Raw genomic sequence first — 16,739 nt, 5'->3', positions numbered from 1 at the left:
GGTTGGATTTGTAGCCATATCCACATGATGGCAATACTGTGACGCAAATTACAACCCTTTTCAGAATTAGAGCGCGAAGCCACTGCAGTGAACTGCAATAAAACTGCTCACACTAATTAGTTTCAGCTGTAGCCAGCCGGCAAAGTCGACAACATTGTATGTCCCATGCAGACAGTTTGTCTGGGGAAGTTGAAATAAAAAAGATTTGTACATGGACCAGTGCATGGTAATGTTACATTGTATCTTAATCTTGAACACAGGGTGCCAATCGTAAACTCTCATTTACAACTCGAGCCTCAGACAGAGCTAGTTTTGCCTTTGTACAAGCAGACTTTTTGGTCTTTATCAAGTAGCCTTGTTCAACACCAAAGTGGCCACGGCTACAGCTGAAACTAATTAGTGTAAGCAGTTTTATTGCAGTTCACTGCAGTGGCTTCGCGCTCTAATTCTGAAAAGGTAGTAATAGACCCCTTTGCATTGTTTGGATTCTTAGCCACATCCATAGCAATACTGTGATGCAAATAGACCACCTCTAGAGTGTTTGGATTTTTAGCCACATGCACAAGATAGCAATGCTTGATGCAAATAGGACCTCTGGAATTATAGGATTTGCAGCCACACCCTTACTGGACTACAAAATGGCAACAGTCTGTACATAATAATAATAATAATAATCATAATAATATTTTATTGCTTGCTTGTAAATATAGGATTTACATCATATATGTGGCAATAAAAGTGTGATATAAAAATAAGTTCAAATTTTTCTCCAATAAAAATAGTAGCTAATAATAAATATAACTAGGTATTTCTTTGTTTATATGAAGTAGAAAATAATCTACAAGTTGTTCATTAAAAGATAACTCTTCTTTTGTTAGGAGAGAAATAAGCTGATTTTCAGTTGTATCGTTTCAGAAAAAGTTCTTTCTTTGGACTTTGTATTTCTGACAGACGAATTAAAAGTGTGTTTCACCTTCACACTGAAAGTTTCTGAGTCAGAATCATTGCATTGCAGTGATAAGAGTGATATTACACAATTAAATACTGATAGTGTCAGAGTTAGAAATGTTAGAGGGGGTATGAGAAGCAGTACACCAGTGTTATCTACCAACACCATAGTAGAGGAATTTGTACATTGGACAAGACCTACTACATTACCATTGTGTTGTAAATCTTGTGTTGCAAGCACAATCAGATACCATTTTCATATTTGTGGGTAATACTCCAGTCAATCAGTGCAGTGTGTGACTTGCAGAGAGTTCACTCTCTTTCAAGCTGTTGTGCTTTTTTCTTCAATTCCGAGTACAAAAGTGAAATCTCATATATACAAGAATCATGAATGAATGTTAAAGTGCCAGAATAGAACAGAGAGAAGTCATAGATCGGTAGAAATGAGACACAGTTTTATCAGAGACAAAGAAATTATCATTGAATTTGAATATTTGTGTTCATTAATCCAATTCAGTAGATAAATTCAAAATTATCGAAATTTGTTTAAGTTCATTGCAGCAATCATCTCTGGCTGTGGAATATGGCAATTTGTTTTTTTTCATTTCTCATTTTTCATATTAGTTATTGTAAGTTTAAAAAATTGTTATGTTTTGATCGGTTCAGGTGACAATCGACAACATTAGGGAAGAGTTTGATAACTCTCCACCCAAAAACCCAAAGTCATAGCTCATTTATTCATGTAATAATTTTTCAGATATTTTGTCACACTTGTTATTGTTTTGTTCATTTTATTTATAGACAACTTTGTAAATTTTCCTCAATTTCTTCAATTTAATGATATTACCAACTATTGTAACTTATCTATCATAACATTCTCAAAGCCATTTCTAGTGCTTTCTCAGTCAACACCAGTGTTAGCCATTGTTCGGGCTTTCAATGTATTATTTGTGGAGTACAGAAATGTTTTCATTTTGAATTAAACTTCATTTGATCTATATTCTGTTTACTTTATGGTTGAATAAATGGTTCAGTAATAAGGCATTCATGTAAGTCCATGTCTTTTATGTGCTTGGTTGGTTGAGTACTTAGTAAACATAGTTGTAGTAGTCCATTGGCTTTACTATTGTCATTGAATTTTTATCATTAACTCCACATCAGGTATGACTTCTGATTACAGATATCCAGGCAATAATGAAATTTCACTTTTACATTGATATAATTTTGTCATTAGAGGGACAACTGCGATGGTATCAGTGATCACAATTTGATGGTTGAAAACTTCATCAATTGTATCATCAGAAATGTTTTGTCAAAAGTTTTCAAAAGTAGTTTCAAAATGTCAAATTTCTGATGTCATCATGTAGATCATAAATCACTAAAGTTTAACAAATTTTCTTTTTAATTTTAGCCATTATAAATGAAAGATTAACACAACTTTATTGTCTTCAATCAGTATTTGGTAGTTTTTGTTCTCAAGAGTTAATATTTTGAATGTCAAGAATACAATATCAAAAAATACCCTCAAGAAAAATATGGTATGATTTGTACGAGCATTTGATGCACTTTGTCATCTTGTACAATTCGCTGACAATCTGTTTTGCAATCCATACTGTATGAGGGTATATTGCAATAATCTTTTACCATAGTGTATGTTAGCTTCCAGTTGTCATAGCAACAAACTGTAGTGGAAGTTGTTTACTGAAAAAATGGATCAGAAATATTCTTTGTATTGATGAAATAGTGTTGGCAAATAAATTGAGGTAATCTGTATCACCATAGCTTTCCTTGTGCTAGGCGATGGCAAGGAATCACATTGAAGATGTTAATTATTTTCTCTCTAACCCTCTTGATCTCACAAGGCATTGTGGAATGTTCTTTTTAATTGCAAATAAACATTTAGACATTGATTAGGGGGATATTTTGAATCGAAAATGATAGATTTGAGGTTGGCAATATAGCATTCTTGAGGATAAGTATAATTATAATTTAAAGTTAAAAATCATGTCAGTTTCATGAGACTTTGCATGGAAATTCTTTTGTTTTAGAAAAATAAAAATAATAAATATGGGTCACTGTGCTCGCTTCCATAGAAACATACTATGAAAGAAGGCTCCCTTACAATGGAAATATCTTCCCCAAGTTTGAAAATGTAATTTGGCACTTAATGTTGCACTCACAAGAGTTAAATAGAAGTTGTGAAACCAAGATTTTGCCATCACAATGACACAATACTGGTATATTTATGATTTGTAATCTATTGATGAAGTAATAATCCTAAAAAACAATTTTAATGTGCCTTTTCATAATTTCCTTACTACTGAATCGTGTGTACTTTTACCAAAAATCATGTCAATTTGATGAAACTTGGCAAAGTAATGATGAGATCAAATGTGATCACTATGACCTTTTCGAAAGTGATGGCACCATATTAGTTTTGAGATAAACAAACTTTCATACAGAGGTAGAATCTCTCTTTTAAGCAACCATAGCAAGATTTAGCTGCTCTTGTGTGAAAAATATCACTAAATGAGGGGGCCTTGTATTTTGATGTTGGATATTATGGTCATCACTAAAACATCAAACTGAGCAGTTTTTGAAACACTGACAGTTTTTGCACTTTTCTACAGGATAGCAGCCTGTCAAAAATCAGACTATTCCAAGGACCCCTCTGGCTATTCATTATTTGCATAGGTCACCATGAGTTTACCCAGCCCTGTTCATACCGGTATATGTTGGTGATATGTACACTCTGGGGCAGGTGTTATATTCCTGATTCACCAAAAATGCTGCCTTAAATCAATGTGTCCTAAAAAATTCCAAATTTGATCAACTTTAACAACTTAACCTTGTGCACTGTACATCAGTATCATTCAAACATTCAAATATCATGAAATTCATCTTTTGAAGTTTCAATAGTTGTAACTTTGAGCTAGTTTTCCAGCATTTTTGTGTGTGTAACAACTGTGGTTTCTCGTTCAAATTTCTGAACTACAGCTGTACTTGGTTCAAATTTTTGAAGTATTGATGAAATACACAGTACTTTAAACATAGCCTGTATGTATACAGTCATTGTTGTTCACTGAATTCAAGTCCAGATTAGATTTCGTTTGTCAACAATAACAATGGTCATTACATGTGTACAGGCTGTGTTGACAAGCAGAATACAGGGGATTTTAGCACGCTATATGCAGAAGGACAAGGAACTCTGGTTGATGTACAGAACTAGAATGCACCAATGTCCCATTAAAACCAAGTCTGTTTTGATGTTCAAAAATGAACGGCATCAACAGGAAATGCATATTATCATAACAAAGATGGTAAAAGGATAATGAACAATAAAATAAACAAGACTTAAAAATTGCGCATTCCCTGAATATTTGACATTTATTTAATGCTTACAATTTTGTAGCGATACACTCTGAAGATACACTTCTGTACATATAATGGTGTTTGTTAGTGACATCCTTTTGTTTTGTTTTATAACTATCTCATAATCAGGGAAAATAATTATTCAGTATATGATACATGTTCATGGCCCAAATACAAGAATCTTTTAAAGATATTAAACAAATTAATATTTATAATATTTCCCGACCAGAAAACTTTCAGCATCAACTTTGCCATGGTAGCTACAACTGTAACCCGGGTTTAGGGTTTATACAACGTTATAATTATTCACTGCAGTCAGCTTTTGTATCTAGTGTGATTACTACGATTCATTCAAAAGATCAATGAGAAATCATTATGCCATGTTCAAAACACATTTGACCTGATACATATTTCAGATGACTTCTAATGGCATCTTTTTGTAATTATGATATTGAACCATCCAGTGTGTTGTAAAAACTCATTTCTATCATCACTGATAATGAAACCCAACAGGTTTCAATAATTTCTGAAGCATAACAACATCAGTGACAGCATTGTGTGCTTCCATAATCCTGCTCTACAAAGTCACTTACAAGACTTTCTTGGAAATGTGAAACTCCATCAGGATAAAGTGATCTCAACAGTGGTAAAGTATCGACAAATCCACAAACACTTGTTACAAACTGGTCTGTCAAGGAACATTCATTCATCATGGCTTGCAATACATATCTACAATCAAATGATTGAGCATTATGTGCAATTAAAATTGGATTATAAATTTACAAATAAATGTTATAAAATTTTTCAAGCAAGTCTCCTTGGGAACTAGGCACTGGTTTTCCTTTGTAACAGAGTTTAATATTTTTAACAGTAAGGCGAGTTTTTTCACTTGCAATACGACAAATTAGCTGTGTTGGCAATATATACTGACTGAGCTGGTCATCTGACACAGCTGCAATCTGAGTGATTTCTGCAGTTGAATCTGAAATTCAAAAATACCGTCAAGGACACTATGTGCTCACATTCGGTTTTAATTGGTCCATTCGAGAAATATTTAAACCAGGAAAACAAGAATGACAAAAGCAAATAAGGTCTCCAACTTAGGTACTGGAGGTCATCTTTAGGAACATGCATATCAACTTCTATAGCAATGGGAGAAGCAGATCCTAAATACATACAAATGTAAGCAAATGTCAACAACAAAAAACAGAGAAGGCTTGATAAAAAGAAAAGGTGGGAGTGGGCAAAAAATGCACAAGGGATCTGGTAAAAAAGTAATGCTACATCATTGATCTTCTAAACCCTACCCCCTCCTGCATATCAAATGTTCCACCCCTTGGTATTACATAAGACCAAATGACAGGAAGTACATTTACGACCTTGGAGATTTTTAATTAATGCCATGAGTGTTATCATTCTAATGTAAACAGCACTTAAGCTAGTTACAGATAGTGAAATGCCTTCCACTGTGGGTGGTGATTACAACATCTGGAATTATCCTGGATCCAAATTTCTCATCAGTTTTTGTATGTCTTACATAGAAAAGTTGCAAAAATTGGTCCAAAATGAAAAAATCACTTCAGCTTTGTTTTCTGGATCAAATTTTCCTACAAATTGGTATCAAATATGACAAAATTATGTTCACAGCCTTCAAAATTGTCTCACAACATATCCTGGGTTAGTATAGGTCATTTAAGGTCACAAACTGAGAAAAGTACCTAAAATATACAAATTTTGGGGTTTCCCAACACTTTGAGCAGAAAATTTATCTAATAACATCTTTCGGGACTTTATACCAAATTACAAAGCTATCAAACAAGGGACTTTATACCAAATTACAAAGCTATCAAACAAGTAATGTTGAGATAAAGTTTTCTTGACCAAAAATGACAATATTGTCTTAAAAATAAAATTTTTCATATTTCAGGACAATTTCCACATATCTAACTACTGTCATCTCTGTACGTCTGTGTACGAAATATGAAAGCTGTCTGTCCAGGGGTTTTAAAAAGGAAACACTGTCTAAGATTTTTTGACCAAAAATGACAAAATTGCACAAAAATAGTGTTTTTCCCAATTTTGTCATAATTTAAACAAATTAGAAGAGTAACACCCTTGCAAAGAGACAACCCAAATTTGAGAGCGATTGGGCCGGCGGTTTCAGAGAAGAAGAATTTTTACTGAAAATGAGAAAAATCACAAAAAAATTCAGCAAAAATACAAAATTAAGGATATCTTCACAATATTCATAAAACTGTATAAGGTTCACCGAAGGTACTTGCACACAAATTTTCAAAGCAATCAAAAAAGCGGTTCTTGAGTTATTAATTCTTAACCATTTTCACATTTTGTAAGCTCATTTGCATAATTTTGGTAATGCAGACTTCATTTGAACAAAATCCCATCTATAGCCTAGGATGCATCCACACACCAAATACCAAGCTGAAACATGCAGTGGTTTGCCTGTTTTTGATGTTGACGGACATACTGTACATACATACATACATACATACATACATACATACACACATACATACAGACGCCATCGACTTCAGCCTTTACGATAAACTCACATTGGTGAAACCAAATGTGAGCTAATAAAAATGAAAAGAATAGATTAACCGATTTCTTCATTCATGACAACCACTATGAGTTTGGGCCAACATCATTAAAGAATTTATCAAATACTCTGCTAAAATTTCATTGCTGAAACTTCATAAAAGTCTTTCTCCCAAGTGGTATTTATTTCTATGGTTGTCTATGGAGCCTGGTAGAAATAGATTAATTTGAATCATGTGAGTTACTTTGCAAACTTTATTAAAAGCGCTGCAGTGGCATATGGTGTGAATAAGCATCCCCATTACTACAAACATAACTCATACTACATACCTCTTTGTGAAGCCTGAATGTACTTTGTTGTCATTTATTTTTGTTTGCCACTAATTTATCCAGCATAGCCAAAATATTAAAGCCACGTTAGCTGTATCTTTTGCATTTTGCTTAATAAAAATTACCTCCTAATCTTCGGGTATATGTTTTGGATTAACACCATTAAGCTATTATGCCTTTTAAACTCTTACCATTCCCATTATTGTGGCTGCATTTTATGCATTGATTCTGGCGCTCAAGCATAAATTTGAATCTACCGCCATTTTGCATATCTTTCACGTGACGAGAGATCGCACAGAATGCAACGTCATATTTCAGGGCGAGAGCTCCGCCGAGAGTGAGTTTTTGCGTTACTTCCAGCAGACAACAACATGGACTCCACGTGAACTGCAGAGGTAATGTACTACTACTATCAATTTTCTCTACACAGTTAAAGCATCGTCAGTCCTTTCTTTTTCTGTCTGTCTAATCGAGTGGTGAAATGCTAGGTCAGCCACCAAGTGAGTCAAAAACCAGCGACTCAACTCCTCGCTACATATACCGTATACGTGACACAGTGTACATCTGTACAATACATGTACATACGTCGCTCAAGCATAACCCGATTGAAAATCAACATCGATTTCAATATCATGACGATGGTACATCGTGCATAGCTATGATCAATGAGGTTCTTCCATGCCTTCATATAAATGTTCGTGCAAGGGCCCGTTTCACGAGTATGAATTATCGCACGGAAGATGACAAGTCAGTGCGCGGTGCCATTGTGAACATATTGCCATTTGCTGAACCTGATATCGTCGCGGGCCGCGACGCCGTTTTGGGCTTTGGAGAACTCTGGTATTCTTTGTACGGATGCTTGCATAATACAAATTTATCGTACCGGCCAAAGCTGCACTATCCGGCCGCGCTGCATGCTGTAATCCGTGTCGCAAATACTACTAGTACATGCAGTGTAGTGATAACGAATAGTAATCAAGCCGGTCACTACGGGGTCACTATACCCGCGCTCAGAGTTTTCATTTTCATTTTTTTTGTCTAACTCGCGAGCCTAGTACAATGAGAAACAAACCTTCTTTTTGTATCATTACACAGACATGTACATAAACGGGTGTATGATTATGGAGGATCTCCTGTGCGTTGTTCGTTTTCTTGTTTGTGTCTCCTTTCCAGAACATGGGCTACTATAGCTGTGGAAACGCAGTTATCTGTTGGCGGGGTAGCTTGCATCTGTGCGGGTCATGGCGGGGTGACCTTTGATGATCCGCATAGACGTACCCCGCCAACAGATAACTGCGTTTTCACAGCTAGAGCTACTACCCTCTACCCTACCACATAGGCTCTCTAATAACTCTATGCGTGTCAAATTTCAGAGCTGAAAGGTGTCCGCACTTCATTGTGAGTGCGTGTGTGTGTAATGTATATTAGGGCCTATGTAGATATGTTGTCATTCCCAGTTTACGTTTATAGATATGCCATTCCCAGTTTACATTTTTACTGGCTACTATTTGATCTACATTACATTAAAATGATAAGGTTTTCCAATTTTTCACATTAGACAACAACAACAACACTATCAGACAATGAGAGTGAGTGTGAGCCAACTTCAAGAGAGGAAGAGGTAGAAGAGGACTAGGAAGAGGGCAAGGTAGAGGAAGGGGAGGCAGAGCAGTGGACAAAGTGTACCAACAATGGTTGATGTGGAAGCAGACATTGCACAGAGAAAGGCGACTTTACAGGTAAGTAATGTACAAAATAAGTTTTACAATGATAGGGATGATGCAGGAAAGTTTCTGTGAAGACGCAAGTAAAATTCTGTTTGCTGTCTGTTTGCCCGTATGTTTTCAGGTAAAATCAGCAAACACATTTTCAATGCTATAATCAATCAAAAACATTATTTTTTAAATGCCGGAACAGGAATGCAAAGTAGAGCTACGCTTATGTTGAAACACATTTTTTTTTGGGGGGGGGGTTAGAAAAATTTGATGTGACAAATAAAGAATGTTTTTGAAAATGTCTGATAAACTTGTATTTTTAGTTGTTTTGTAGGCAATGCTTGCCAAGATGTCTTCTGAGGAAAAAGACAACCTAATATTGGAAATGGTTGAAAGGAATCAAGCATGGTATTTGAGTTAGTAAAAACTCCAGCTCCGCAACAAGGGTATCATCCACCACCATCTGCAACTCAACCTAGTTGGTGTATTTGCGGCGACTGCCACGAAATGCCGACCCTTCTTGGAAGGAAGTGTTGTAATAAAGAACGGAATTCTGCATAACTGAAATAACGGTATGTACAGCACAATTTGAAACTGCATCCTTGTATGGAGTGCAGCTCAACACATTTGTACCACAGTAGGGTTGTAGAACACTTGGTTACCTGTAGTTATAATACTTGAGTGAGCTTTACTTTCAATCCCTGCAAACCTTTGGTAAGACTCAACGTGAATTCCTTTTCAAACACTAAAGCACTGAAATATACCCATCCACAAGTACTTCACTGTTTGGAGGATTTGTTTGATGGGATGGCCGCTGTACAACAGTTAGTTACCTCTGTTGGTTTTGATGCTATACTTCGCTGGAACAATGCCAGCCTGGCACTCCACAAAGGGGATTTTCAGGGGTGTGCCCCCCCCCCCCCCCCCCCCCCCCCCCCCCCCCCCCCCCCCCCCCCCCCCCCCCCCCCCCCCCCCCCCCCCCCCCCCCCCCCCCCCCCCCCCCCCCCCCCCCCCCCCCCCCCCCCCCCCCCCCCCCCCCCCCCCCCCCCCCCCCCCCCGAGTTTAGGGAAAAATTTATTGATGTGTTACTAATAACCCCATAGATAACACTATCATGATAAAAATGTGTAAATGGTGTATTGTTATTCAATTTAGTCATCTATTGTTTTTCCAAGCTGTTGAGAACACTAACTGAGGTAGTGCACAAGGCATACCACCTCACAGCCCATTAATACTAGCAATTATGTGTAACTAATTTTACAGCCCTTTCTGAATTTGAAGTTATCATTCCTGTATCCTGTATCTTTAATCAATCTAGTTGTCTTGACAATTTCAATTTCCTCTGGAACTAACTGTGAAATGATGCTTCTTTGCAGGTTTTTAGACAAGTTTGCCTTGATGACACAATCCTTGCTATTTCACGGGCCTACACAAATGATGTGCTGGAAACACAAGATGATGACGACTTCAACAAATCAAACAGACATGCTGCTTATCGGATGTTCATCATATGGCAGTATGGTAGATTAGGAGTCTGTGATAGACGGGTCATTCCAAGCTGTTGCACATGGAAAGTTCACGACAAATAACCAGACTAGTTCGGTCAAATCACAGAGAATATTTGACACAGCTTTTTTTGTGCAATCAAGACATGCGGCCAAATTTACCGATGACCCTTTGCCAATATTTGCTTTCATGAGTCCATTTCTCTGTTGGAAAAAGTAAATCTTTATTTTTCAGTTATTTTTTTAAGGTGATATATCACGTTTTCATGTCAATGTAATATTGACTTTATTTGAAAGCAATAAATATCACATATTGAAAATAGATTCTGCCCATAAAATGAGTTTTCTAGTCATATAATGTGAATATTGCAAACCTTTAAAACCAAAGGAAACAGGTATAATATGGACGATAGTGATACTCCAAAATTTTTGACCTATCGACAACCCCTGTTACTCTCAGTTGTATGCAAATTTTGATATTGTCATCACAACAACACAAACTCAGGACTGAAACATATGGTAGCAGGGCTAAAAATAGACCATGGGCTTTTTGTAGGGAGGAGGCATGATTGTGATTGATACATTATGATCAAAATGCAATGAAAATGCTTTTCATTGGCCATCATTTCCGGTGCCTGTCATTCAAGTATGTCAGTTCAGACATTGAAACTTTGTTGCAAAGTTCCACTGCACAACCAGTCGTGTTAGTAATTTGCATAACAAAGTTACCCTCTGGCTTTCTGTGTCCAGCTGGGTTTGACTGCGTTCAAATAGCTCGTCAAAAAGTGACGGACTGGGCATGGCATGCCAAGTACTGACTGAATTTCAGGTCTCAGGCTTTGGTAGTCCATGTGGACTACCACTTTATGGATTTTGGTAGCCCCAGAGAATGTAGTCTGTGGATGCGGGACTACTGCTAATTTCGAGCTCTGATTGTTATAGGCATGCACACTGATTACTGAAATTCAACACTTTAAAAAAATCATAAGCACCTAATTGTATCTGAAAAGAATTTCATACTTGGCTTTAAGAAAAAAAAAGCCCCTAGCCCTGCAGCTGATTTTGCTCCTTCTGAGGCAGTCTGGTGAGAATCAAACCTAACAATAGCCTGAAACCAGTAAAATCTTTCTCCCACCCAGTAAGAATCCAACCCAATTCAATCTCTCTCACGTCCAGTGAGAACCGAAACTGACAATATACCATCCCTACATTTTACAATTACAACAAATCTAGTTTACCTATAGTTCATCCCTAGGGACCTCAATGTATCTGAAATATTAAGGTTCTTAAACTGGCTTTTGCACAACCCTCAAGAAAAAGAAATGAGAAAGTGATTTTCATACTAAAATACACTCTCTATTGGAACTGCAGAAGAGCATATTTATTGCACTAAAAACACTCAAGGATACAGTTTGTAAGTAACCTGGGTAAGCCAAAAGTTGGGATGGTATCCAATCAGCCCAAAAATGCTAAAAATTGTATTTACAAGACTGCACATTTTCTATATAGTTTGCATTTAAAGATAAAAGACAGTGTATGATATGTTGCCTGTAATGACAACCATTTTGCTGAACAATTAACTTGCACATTAGTCCAATTCAGTTCATTGTCTCCTAGAAACAAAGTCCTGCACAATTGTGTAAGTCGGTGGAGGTGGTATTGACACTAGATGTGCAGATATATTCTTCGTGGATCATTCTGCTCCAGCGGTTTTTTCTTTTGCCTTCCCTGGGTTCTTCCATTCGATTCTATGAGTTTCTTCAGCTCTTTAATAATATGTGGGTAGGTTTTGCACTCTTCTCCGGATATGCACTCCATCGGTCACTTTCTGGTTGAAGTGCCTGTGGTATCTGAAGTACAATGTATATTACAATGGTCAAATGAGTTGTGCCTCATATTAAAACAAATTGCAATATGATCAAATGTACCATGCATTAAACATAGGGCCAGAGTCCCTGAAGCTATTATAGACATGGATACAAAATTAAGTATTTCATGACCGTATGAAATTATCTTACTAAGGTCATCCTAGGGACCTGTAAACCAAATATTAAACCTGTCTGACCAGCGGTTTTGGAAAAACAAGCTACCCAACAGTCGACAGAGCTCTGCTGTGTTATGTAGAGAATAACTTTTTGTGACACATGTATTGATGATGAAGGTGGATATCTTTGATAGCTCATTTCAGGACGGCCTGACCAAAAATGGCAAAAATTGACCCAAAAATACAAAACTTGAAGATTTCATCAAATTTCAATATATCACACTAAGACAACCCCTAGGAACCTGTATACCAAATATCAAAGTTGTCAGACAAGTGGTTTTGATGAAATAAATGACAAAAAAATTCCTTAAAAATACAGATTTGCTTATTTCATCACAATTTGAACAAATCTAAGTTGGGTTATCCCTAGGGACCTGTATACCAAATAACAAAGCTGTCTGACCAGCGGTATTTGAAGAAGATGTTTTGCCACAAACGCCTTTTTTTTGGCCCTAATTTGCATATTTTCAACAATATAAAAAAAAACCAGTTTCTCAAAATCATATTTTTCATCTACACAACAAATATAAAATCAGTAAGTACTGCGGTTCTCAAGATATTTGAGTGGACGGACGCCCCACAGCTCATAAAAGACAGTAAAGCACTGGTACACACAACAAAGTCAAATTCATGAAAGGAAAATATATGGACCTCTGGCCAAAAGACCAAGAAGTGTCATGTCAGGTGTTTCAAAAATAGACAGCTCATCCTGTCCCACATGTGGCACCCGCCATGTATCATTCAATCTGTAAGTCAAATAGGTTGTGGTCACCAGCTAAGGCCCTAAAGGATTTTGACTGGTGGTTTTGACTTAAAGAACAACTCTGCAATGCAAAAAATTGACAGATGCCAGACGACAGAAGACAGATGCCTGACGACACAAGACACCCACCAATAAGATAAGTTCCATGTCGCTGACAGTTGGGCTAAAAAAAACTTACCTATAGTTAATATATTGTGGCACCTTGCTCAAAAATTGCTTGTTGAGTGCAATCTTCATCAAGGCATTGTGAGCAGCACTCCCATGAATCAGCCACTCTTTATCTCTGTCTTCACTCTCTGCCAATGGTCCATGGTAGCATTCACTGACATCCTGTGCATATGTCAATGCCCATGAATGTTCGTTTACAACAACCAAACCAACAACCCAATTCCCTGTTTTAAAAGAGAGAATGATTCCTGTTATGATTCCATTATTGCACATAATGCAACATCAAAGCAGTCATCCTTGCAACTTCAGATATCAAAGAAAATGACAAGCTTTGACAAGTACATGTACTTAGCACTGAACAAAATCTGGCTATGTTCCTCTTATTATCCCAGTGACACAATACATTGGGATTTGTTAATTTTTTGTGGATCCCTAGGCCTACAGTACATGTAGTAATGGACATATTTGCCACTAGAATAGCATGTTCAGTGCCCAACCGCTAAACACTTTTTGCAAATATGTACATGAACTTGTGCAAATATGAACGCAGTTGACACAAGAACCAACTGAAAATATGATATTATTTGTTGGCTACTCATAACCAAACAATCCAAAAAGAACTTACTCAAAAGGATAGGTAAATGATTCAGATAGTGTCTTTCTTTTTCTTGTTGGTCTTGTGCTGTAAAAAGAGAAGAAGAATGCATAAACTACGACATTTGAAGTTACCAAAAATGACAGAACAGAGTTAAAATTATCATAAATTATTATTATTATTATTGAGTACTGCTGATATACTGCATGGCCATTTTAACAGTATACATTCATTTATAAGTATGGAAAAAGAAATAAAACGTGTTTTTCGTAAGGCCAAAGAAGAAATGAAAAGTGTGTTTCTGGTAACCTGACAACCCTAGAGAAACTTACCAACCCTGGACTCTTTTTTTGCATTTTCCAAAATTTCAACCAAAGTTTACAAAATCCTAGCATATTTTCACATCATTTGCCAACAAAAAACAGAAATATAAATCAAATTTTTGCAGACCTACATTTTACATACCCTTAATTTGGGGCACATTACAAGAATCACACCTTTCCTAGACTTTTTATCTTCATTTCCAAACAATTCTAAATTATAGTGAAATTTCTGTTATTCTGCAATCAAAAAGAAAACTAAAACATTTTCCCAAACGTACCTGAGTGAAATTTTAAAGGCATGTTACAGGAAATACCTTTGTTTTACTTTAGTTGTTGTTTTTTGTGGAGGAGGGGTGATTTGATCATAACTATTTGTAAAGTATTTTTGATGGTATCTGGTATTACTTGACAAATTGTCACTTATTGAAACCTTTCAGTAAAGGCATGATGAAAGACTTCTCTTACCTATGATCAGATAAAGCTGATGAGTGATTGGGCATTTCTTGTGGTAGTGCTGGATCACTAAGCTGTTATGCTGGTGGATCACTGGATGGGCCTGCACTTGTTTTTTCTTGGAACAAAAGTGACACATATATAACATCATATACTGTTACAGAAAAAAAGCCCTAAATTATATTTGATTAAACAAGCCTAGTACGATGCGATGAAGGTTCACAACTGATCACAGACAATCAGATAACATTGCCACACAATATTTTCGCTGACGTGGGAAATTCCGTCAGAGTTTACAGTTCAAAGGGCCATCGAAAGAAATCGTCTTCATTTTCACGGACACCATGTTTGTAAAAAAGACCAACACTCTTTGAGCGACTAGCGACTGGGCAAACCGTCTGAATAAGATCGAATCTATTGGCAAATCGTCGAGGACGTCGGCAAAATAAGCACACGGAGCTGATATTACGTAGCCTAGAATCTATTCGTCCGCTTGCCTCCGTACCTCCGACCGGGAGGGTCGGAGGTACCCTCCGTACCTCCGACCGGGAGGGTCGGAGCATGGATGTCTATTTTTTACATCCATGGTCGGAGGTACGGAGGCAAGCGGACAAATAGATTCTAGGCTAATTACGATGCCAAGCTAAACAAATACATGTCGGTAACATCATTTATCTGGCAGCAATCTCTAATCCCTCGTCGTCGATAGCGATTAGCGTGCAGTACAGTAGCTCAAGGTTTTGCCTGGGTATTTGGGTTGGACGGCAAATTTGCCGTCCGACCCAAATACCCAGGCAAAACCTCGAGGCTACGGATTCGCAGCAAGGGCGGTACAGTGACTTACCTATCGATCAATAGACCTGCCAAATTGAGGTTTGAAAGTCCGGTGTCCCCGAGGAGCTCGTTCCATTGTTTGATGTAGCGCCAAATATAAACTTTATGGCGAGTAGTTAGCATGTATTGCATCTGTACCCGTCTCTTCTTCCCTGAAGAATTAAAAATCGGGCGTCCGCGACGTTAGCTGCAAATTGTAGCTCTACGGTGAGGCGGTCGGTGAGTTTTGGTTATTGCGACCTCGCTCACCAGTAGAGCTACAATGCCGAAGGCCCTGAAGCATACAAAATAAGCACGTACGCTGCACATGGCACGGCATTTTGATGTAAAATCCCATATATTTACTGCATTTGGTCGTACTGATTTATCACTACTGAAGATTAAACACTATACTACACTAACCTTGTCGTGTATTGGGTTTGATATTTGTTCAAATACGTCTATCGCGTTCCAAAAACATTTCTTGGAGCCGCCATTACCAACTTCCGGTAATGGCGGCTCCAGAAACACGCTCAATGTTTGGAACGCGATCGACGTGTCTGTGCTAATACCAAACCCCATAAACGACAAGGTTAGTGTAGTATAGTGTTTAGTCTTCAGTAGTGATAAATCAGTATGACCAAATGCAGTATATATGTGGGATTTTACATGAAAATGCCGCGCCATGTGGGGCGCGCTTATTTTGTAGGCTACAGGGCCTTCGGCATTGTAGCTCTACTGGTGAGCGAGGTCGCAAAAACCAAAACTCACCGACCGCCTCACCGTAGAGCTACAATTTTGCAGCTACCGCGACGTGTACGTGCGACGCTTTTGCATGGGCGACGCCATATTGGTTTGTGAAGTATCAAGTACGCATGCTCATATCGTTGCCGATTCAAATCGGTTGATGACGTTTATAGATTTTTCGTTTGCCCAAACAAAAAAGATTTATTTGTTGAAATCTAAGTGTAGGTTTGCCGCTCGCTGTCAAAAAACTCCCTTTAGTCATAGTTCGGTAAGCATATTTACACACCTTGTTTTGTATTTAAAACCAGCATATCGAAAAAAATTCAAAAAGATACAGCTATTGTGCCTTTAACATAAACACATTGCAAATCAAAAACTTATGCATCCCTGAGAAATCACTGATA

At 37.4% G+C, this 16,739-nt stretch overlaps 1 protein-coding gene and 1 long non-coding RNA gene across 2 annotated transcripts; one reads left to right on the top strand and one right to left on the bottom strand.

Annotated features, from left to right (window-relative positions):
• Positions 1-8,508: 8,508 nt before the first annotated feature.
• Positions 8,509-10,753, top strand: LOC139145757 (uncharacterized). The gene is made up of 3 exons (XR_011555011.1): positions 8,509-8,948; positions 9,248-9,496; positions 10,301-10,753. It is a non-coding gene; the product is annotated as an uncharacterized lncRNA (long non-coding RNA).
• Positions 10,754-11,795: 1,042 nt separating this feature from the next.
• Positions 11,796-15,167, bottom strand: LOC139145756 (uncharacterized). The gene is made up of 4 exons (XM_070717062.1): positions 14,788-15,167; positions 14,030-14,086; positions 13,415-13,628; positions 11,796-12,279 (listed from the first exon to the last, which is right to left on the bottom strand). The coding sequence occupies exons 1-4, from the start codon at positions 14,924-14,926 to the stop codon at positions 12,198-12,200; spliced, it is 492 nt and encodes a 163-aa protein (XP_070573163.1). The 5' UTR covers positions 14,927-15,167; the 3' UTR covers positions 11,796-12,197.
• Between the last annotated feature and the right edge of the window lie 1,572 nt (positions 15,168-16,739).

The sequence above is a fragment of the Ptychodera flava genome, chromosome 12 (assembly GCF_041260155.1).
Source record: "Ptychodera flava strain L36383 chromosome 12, AS_Pfla_20210202, whole genome shotgun sequence".
Lineage (NCBI taxonomy): Eukaryota > Metazoa > Hemichordata > Enteropneusta > Ptychoderidae > Ptychodera > Ptychodera flava.
The sequence above is the reverse complement of the archived record's forward strand: the minus strand, read 5'-3'. Positions and strand labels throughout refer to the sequence as shown.

Excerpts from the sequence above, each read along its gene's own strand:
- LOC139145756 (XM_070717062.1), bottom strand. The coding sequence starts at position 14,926 with ATGATGTTATATATGTGTCACTTTTGTTCCAAGAAAAAACAAGTGCAG. Across the intron at positions 14,087-14,787 it reads TCAGCTTTATCTGATCATAG|CACAAGACCAACAAGAAAAA; the intron begins GTAAGAGAAGTC and ends CTCTTTTTACAG. Across the intron at positions 13,629-14,029 it reads TCATTTACCTATCCTTTTGA|GGAATTGGGTTGTTGGTTTG; the intron begins GTAAGTTCTTTT and ends CTTTTAAAACAG.